The 7,140-nt window shown below is 34.6% G+C and overlaps 1 protein-coding gene across 1 annotated transcript; it reads left to right on the plus strand.

Annotated features, from left to right (window-relative positions):
- The first annotated feature begins 381 nt into the window (after positions 1 to 381).
- On the plus strand, positions 382 to 3,799 carry rps27a (ribosomal protein S27a). The gene is made up of 6 exons (XM_059359155.1): positions 382 to 422; positions 532 to 596; positions 973 to 1,027; positions 2,399 to 2,484; positions 2,568 to 2,699; positions 3,617 to 3,799. Exons 2-6 carry the CDS (start codon positions 549 to 551, stop codon positions 3,764 to 3,766), a joined length of 471 nt encoding a protein of 156 aa, XP_059215138.1. The 5' UTR covers positions 382 to 422; positions 532 to 548; the 3' UTR covers positions 3,767 to 3,799.
- Positions 3,800 to 7,140: the final 3,341 nt, after the last annotated feature.

Consider the following 7,140-nt stretch of genomic DNA (forward strand, 5'->3'; position numbering starts at 1 on the left):
GTAGACTAATTTTGGCTGACAAAAAAACGTTAAAAGACTACAAAATAAAATAATAATAAAACTACAAACTTCAAAGCTTATGTTGCTGTCCGGACCGGTTGGTTGCTGTGGTTACCGCGAAAGTGTTTCTGGGAAATTAAGTTTTTGTACTTCGTTTAAGGATATTTCCCCCGATTTCGATATTTTTCGGATAGCTAGCTTTTTTTTTAGCACACTCAAACATATGATATGTTATAATGATTTAATAATCACGTCATTACCGACATGTTTAACAAAAAAAACGCTAAAAACTTAATTTTGTTGACATTTTTGATCAGGCATCGTTGACGGGCTACCCGCCCCGTGCAAAATCGGGCAGAAAACCCCGTAGCTCGCCCCTGGAAGCCCTCTTCTCATGATCCGCCATTAGGAGCGAACCTGTGGTAAGAGCGCTCTGCGTTTAAACACAATTATTTACACTAAAAGTCGATTTTAAAGAGAAAATTTCAGCACGAATAACGCGTTTAAACTGTTCTGTGTCGCCCTGTGTAGGTGGGTTGAACGCCAGGATGCAGATTTTCGTCAAAACCCTCACGGGTAAAACCATAACCCTCGAGGTGAGTGAGGAGCCGGGCTGCGGCGTTCAGGGAATGCGGGAAATCACAGTTTTACAGTCAGATTAGTCGAATAAATCCACTTTTAATGAACCCACTGCTATTAAAATCATATGTTAAAATGTTTGAAAGTGTTGTAACGCCGGCAGAGTGACTCTAATGTGCTGCCGTAGCTTGTAATTGAAGCTAGGTGGCTAAGCTAGCAGCTACGTAGACTGTACTAAACACGTGGGTAAAATGAGCCACACTTTCCTCACAAACTCTTCCTGTTGAAGTGAAATAAAACCGATCACACCGCTCAGTTTACAGGCTTGTTACCCGACATGTGATGATGTGTGGGGGGTGAAGGTGTCATGGCTGACATGTCTCTGGTTCACAGGTTGAACCTTCAGATACTATAGAGAATGTGAAGGCAAAGATCCAGGACAAAGAGGGTGAGTGACTGTTTCCTCCTCATTCTCTCATTCTTCACTTTAGTCTCACTGGAGACAGGAAACAGGGACAAGGTAACGAAGTAAATGTACTCTAGTACCCCTGAGGAGTCAGTATTTAAGTATTTGTTTAGAGAGTAGTCATGGAAAACATGATTAGACCACATTGTTTCTAGTTCATTTTAATGTCTGGTTCAACTAAAGGGTCATTTATTTGGACAAATACAATGATAACAACAAAAATAGGTCACAAGAGTTTAATTTAAGAGCCGATATCTAGACATTTAACATGGTTTTATTCATAATAACCAATATCATCAATAAAACCATGTTAAATGTCTAGATATCGGCTCTTAAATTAAACTCTTGTGACCTATTTTTGTTGTATTTGTCCAAACAAATGAACCTTTAGTTGTACCAGGCGTTGAAGAAAACAAGGGTGGTCTAATTTTTTCCGTGACCTTACAGTTTCTTCCTGTGATAAACATACAAACAAGTTACTGCAAAACCTTCAACAGTTGTTAAAAAGATCTGCTCACTTGTTATAAAAAGTGACAAACTTGTCTTAAAATGTTTATTTCTGTCAGAACCTGTTTATTCTACATGTGTCATTTAAAACGTGTCCAATATAATACAATACAAATATTCAATGACGATTAGTTTACACAGAGCAGAGAGGAGAGGACAGGAGTGGCTTGGAACTTGACAATATGTACAATATTACTTCTGTTATTCTGCACAAAGACTGTTTGAGTTGTTAAAGATTTTACATATTGAAGTGAAATACAAGGACACAGAATGTAAAAAGAGTAAAAAAATGTTTAAGATTCTCAGCAGAATCAATCATGTCTTCAGTGTCTCTGAGGAGAATTTAATGTTTTTAACAGGATCTGGTTTATTTTAAATGACACATGGAGAATAAAGAGATTCTGACACTAATATCAACATTTAACAAAACTTTTTAGAACAGAAATGTTCATAACTGATGCATTCAAGGACCAACAAACTGAACCCTTTGATGCACAACTTATAAACAACATGGGTCAAAATGACCTGCATTCATTCCCCATGTTATTTTATGCATATCTTTATTTTATTTTTATTACAAAAGATCATTATATCATTTATCCTTTCATATTTTATGATTTAAAAAATAGTTTCTGTATTATTACATCACGTTTTTACACACACAGTGATACAAAAAAGGGTTTTTATTAAAAGTAAGAAAAAAAACAAACTAGGATGTATGATGATCAAAAACAAGTTAATTGAGGAAAACCTGGAATACTGAATGATGTCATTACTAACAGTGTGTTTATGCTGCTGGCAGGATGTTTCAGTGTTAAATAAGTGTGTGTGTGTGTGTGTGTGTAGGAATCCCTCCTGACCAGCAGCGGCTGATCTTCGCTGGGAAGCAGCTGGAGGACGGACGCACGCTGTCAGACTACAACATCCAGAAGGTGAGCAGGAACCTTTAATCTGCTTTAACACGCTCTGAAGGAGGACCAGTGAGTCTCACCTCCTCCTCCTCCTCCTCCTGCAGGAGTCCACCCTCCACCTGGTGCTGAGGCTGCGTGGTGGAGCCAAGAAGAGGAAGAAGAAGTCCTACACCACCCCCAAGAAGAACAAGCACAAGAGGAAGAAGGTGAAGCTCGCTGTGCTCAAATACTACAAGGTAAAAACCTTTTCACTCACTAAAACCTCTCTGTGTTCTTCTGCTTCCTGTCAGCTCCACCAACACTGGATGACTTTAGTTTTACTTCAAGGTGTCGGCCTGGTTTTAATTGGTAGTCAATGAAATTTTGTTCCAGAAATAATGTTATTAAATGAGTTATAAGTGTAATATCAGGATCTGAGTTGTGAGCTTTACTACAGAGACTTACTGACTCAAAAAAGTAACAAAATCAGTCATCAGTTATTTTAAAGTTAGTTTCTCCTAGTGGTGGAATGTAACTAAGTACATTTACTCAAGTACAAGTTTCAGGTACTTGTACTGTACTTGAGTATTTCCATTTCATGTAACTTTATACTTCTACTTTACCTTTAGAGGCAAATATTGAACTTTTTACTCTACATTTCCTGACAGTTTTAGTTACTTTCAGGTCCAGATTTAACATGAAAAACATGATATATTTCTAGTTAATGATTTTTTTTAAGTAAACCTCATAGTATATAAAGTTAACATGAGAAAATACAAAATAAATTAAAATGCTGCAAACATAAATGCATTAAAAATAGCTATAAAACAATCTGAGTGTTCATTCTGCATAACGAGTACTTTTACTTTTGATACTTTAAGTACATTTTGATGCTGATACTTTTGTACTTTTACTTCAGTAAGTTTTGAATGCAGGACTTTTACTGTAGTGGAGTATTTTCAGTGTGTATTAGTACTTTAACTGCAGTAAATAAAGGATTGAATACTTCCACCACTGAAGTTAAAAAGTTTGCCTCTACTTTCTACTTTCCACTGTTTCATCAGGGTGAAATGAATTATTTTTGTTTCTATGAAACATTTTAAATATTGTAACAGATGTTGAGCTGCATCTTGTTCTGGTTTAGTGTATTTATGAGGACTCTGTGTTTGTCCAGGTGGACGAGAACGGTAAGATCCACCGTCTGAGGCGTGAGTGTCCGGCTGACGAGTGCGGCGCCGGCGTCTTCATGGCGAGTCACTTCGACCGCCATTACTGCGGCAAGTGCTGCCTCACCTACTGCTTCAACAAGCCCGAGGACAAGTAGACGACTGCTCAATAAATGTTTTGACTAAAGTCACTCCGCCTCACTCTGCTTATTGTTTACATGTTGGAAAGTCACATGACCGCAGCTTTATCTGAGAGATAACTCAGGTGTTAGGAAAATTACTAACTTTTCTCTCACTGAAACACGTTTATTATTATTCAACTGCAACAAAAAGCATATTAGATTTTGTAATTAACTAAAAGTTTGATCTGTTCTGTTGGTTTGAATCTTTCAAGTAAAAAAGAATGAAAGATTTACAGGATCATCTTAATACATTAAACACTTTACAGTTGGTCTTTTGTAATCAAATTTTGAGATAAATTACGATAAAGTCAAAATTGACACTTCTGAGAGGCCAACATTTACATATTAAACAGACTTAAAATGAGTCTTGTAATCAGTTTTTTTTTTTTTTTTTTTGAGACACTGAATTTTAGGTCTTCATTAAATGAAAGCCATACTCAGGTTTAGAAGAAATTAAATTAAAGACATGAAATATTCCAAATTGAGTTACTGACAAACTTTTCTATCATTCTTATTTATTGAGATGCATCTGTACAAACTAAAGAAGTTATTGTACATAAGTATGTAATTAAATACAGGAAGAAACAAACATTCTAACTGCATTTTCATACAGCATTTGTATTTATTTATTCACTCATTGAAGTGTAAATTTAAGGAAATGTCAAACAGCAGTTAATAATTCTTCCAGCTTTTGAAAAACCAATTATTGCTCATAGAATTGCACAAAAAAAAAATGATTAAGACAATTAAACGGATGCTTTTTATTCTTTGCAACTTAAAATTATAAACTTTAATATTCCTGGGGGTATTTTCCTGTTTCGTCCATCTGAAATAATCTTTAATGTCTAACTGGGTTTCCAAGAATACTGCAGCATAACATTTATTTTTCTCTTCATCTGCAACTTTGATCAGTTATTCATGCAGAAACAATGAAAGACATTCTAACTGATCAACAAAATAAAGTATATAAAAAATGTATGAATGTAGAAACTATTGAAACTTTAAATATTTGAAGCTGCCATGAATAAAAAGCATCCAGTTTAAGAGTTGGGATTCGAACCACTGACCCATTATTATATAACTTATCACCAGTAAGTTTTAAAAATTACATTTTATTTGTCCATTTTTAAGAAGTTTTTGCTCATATTTGTCGGATCATTATTGGTCTGTATTTATTGAAGTTTCCCACCTGCAGCTCCTCAGTCTGTCCAGCAGGAGGCGCTGTGTGCTGCGTTCACAGTCTGAAAGAGAAAAAAACTACAGAAAACAGTGAAACATTTCATCATGTTGATCATCTGACAAAACACAAAAAATGTTGGCAATAATAAACAATTTAACATAAATTTAGTCACTGAATTTTTAACTTTCTATCAAAATATGGACTTCAAAGATTCCACCTTTGAAATATGAGATTTATGTAATACATGTTTAAATCCATTACTGCCAATTATTTCCCTAGAAGACATTCAATTAATTAAGTCAAAACCAATAATACAAATATAGGAAATATATTTAAATTCTCTACTTTCATGAGATAAAATTAATGATGTTCAAACTATTTAGTTTTTTTTCTGGAAAAAATTAGCTTCAACAAATGAAATAAACAATCAACTATATAAGTAAACAATTTGCCCTGCCATATAAAAATTATATTTAATTATAAACTGGGTCAAAATTCTTTTAATTTTTAGGGGGATATTGTTAATCAAAATTTCATTAATAATTTTGTTTCAATTCTCTTCAAATTTTGATTTTCTATCATATTTTTTTTTCTTTAAAGATATTAAATTAATAAAGATTAATCTATTAATGACAACAATTTCCACGAGTCAAAAACACAAAATAATTTAATAAATAAAAATTGTGACTTGAACCTAAATGTCATTTTAAAGATAATTTGCTGACTTAATAACTCTGAAAATATGAAAACATTTCTTTATTTACATCTTCACTAAATATAATTTTTTTGTCTTTCTACATTTTTTTCCAATATTAAAAAGTATTTTTAATGCTGATTATTGCAGTAACGGAGCATCAGAAGAACGAGACGACGCAGCAGCAGTTTGTGTACTAAAATAAGGTTATTTACTTAAAAATCGTTACATTGGACAGACTGAATACAGAGTTTCATTTCCTTGGTAAACTCATAAGGCACCGAACCAGATGCTGTACAAAACAACAACAACAACAATAACAACACCACAACAGAAACATTAAAGATTTACATATTAGAGATTATTTCTATACGTACGCAGAGTTTTCTTGCATATTTATTACAGAGAAAAAACACCAAAGTTACTGCTCTTAAATATGTATGAACGGACACACACACACACACACACACACACACACACACACACACACACACACACACACACACACACACACACACACACACACACACACACACACACACACACACACACACACACACACACACACACACACACACACACACACACACACACACACGTCGTCCTGCTGCTGAGGAGAGAAACCAGCTTCAACAGTTTAAAGGAAAAGTCCGACATGTTTGATAAATCTGTGTTCAGAGTGATTAGCCTAGCTTAGCATAAACACTGGGAGCAGAGGGAAACTGCTAGCCTAGCTCTAGTTAGCTCCCATGCTAACTGTTGCTCAAACATTTCTGTTTCTGCTTAAAGAAACAAGTTAAAACATGAACATCCAAAATATTTGGATGAGTTTTGATGCTAGGCTAACAGTTTCTATCCACTCCCAGTCTTTGTGCTAAGCTCAGCTAGGCTAGGCTAGGCTAGACACAACCTCGACTGGTTTTTCAACTGAAAACTTTCATGATTTTTGATGCTGTAGACTAAAGAAACTTTATTTTGAAATAAATGAAGGAAGCTCAGCTCTGAATCTGATTGGACGAGTTAGACTTGAGTGGGAGGAGCCAAAGTTAGTTGTCATGTTATTTAATATTTCTGCAGTTTAACTGATTTTAATCAACATTTCTGCAGCTTTATCATAATTACTTTGATACGTTTGCAGTTTTTAATTGATCAGCTTTAATATTTCTGCAGTTTTAAACCAGTTAATGTTTATTTGCACTAATATTTACAATATTTTTTGCACATTTCTGCAGTTTTATCCCATTTTGCTGCAAGGTTAACCTGATAACATTAATATTTTCAGTGATTTTTGTGATTTTGTTTTTCAGAATTTGTGTCTTTTTTGGCTCCAACTACTGATGATTAACTCAGACAGACAGACAGACAGACAGACAGGTAGAGAGAGAGAGACAGGTAGAGAGACAGACAGACAGACAGACAGACAGACAGACAGACAGACAGACAGGTAGAGAGAGAGAGACAGGTAGAGAGACAGAC

This window comes from Centropristis striata, chromosome 20 (assembly GCF_030273125.1).
Source record: "Centropristis striata isolate RG_2023a ecotype Rhode Island chromosome 20, C.striata_1.0, whole genome shotgun sequence".
NCBI classification, from domain to species: Eukaryota; Metazoa; Chordata; class Actinopteri; order Perciformes; family Serranidae; genus Centropristis; species Centropristis striata.

Bases quoted from the DNA above. Each gene is read 5' to 3' on its own strand.
- rps27a (XM_059359155.1), top strand. From the start codon at position 549: ATGCAGATTTTCGTCAAAACCCTCACGGGTAAAACCATAACCCTCGAG. The intron at 597-972 runs GTGAGTGAGGAG...TCTGGTTCACAG, and splicing joins GTAAAACCATAACCCTCGAG to GTTGAACCTTCAGATACTAT. The intron at 1,028-2,398 runs GTGAGTGACTGT...GTGTGTGTGTAG, and splicing joins AAAGATCCAGGACAAAGAGG to GAATCCCTCCTGACCAGCAG.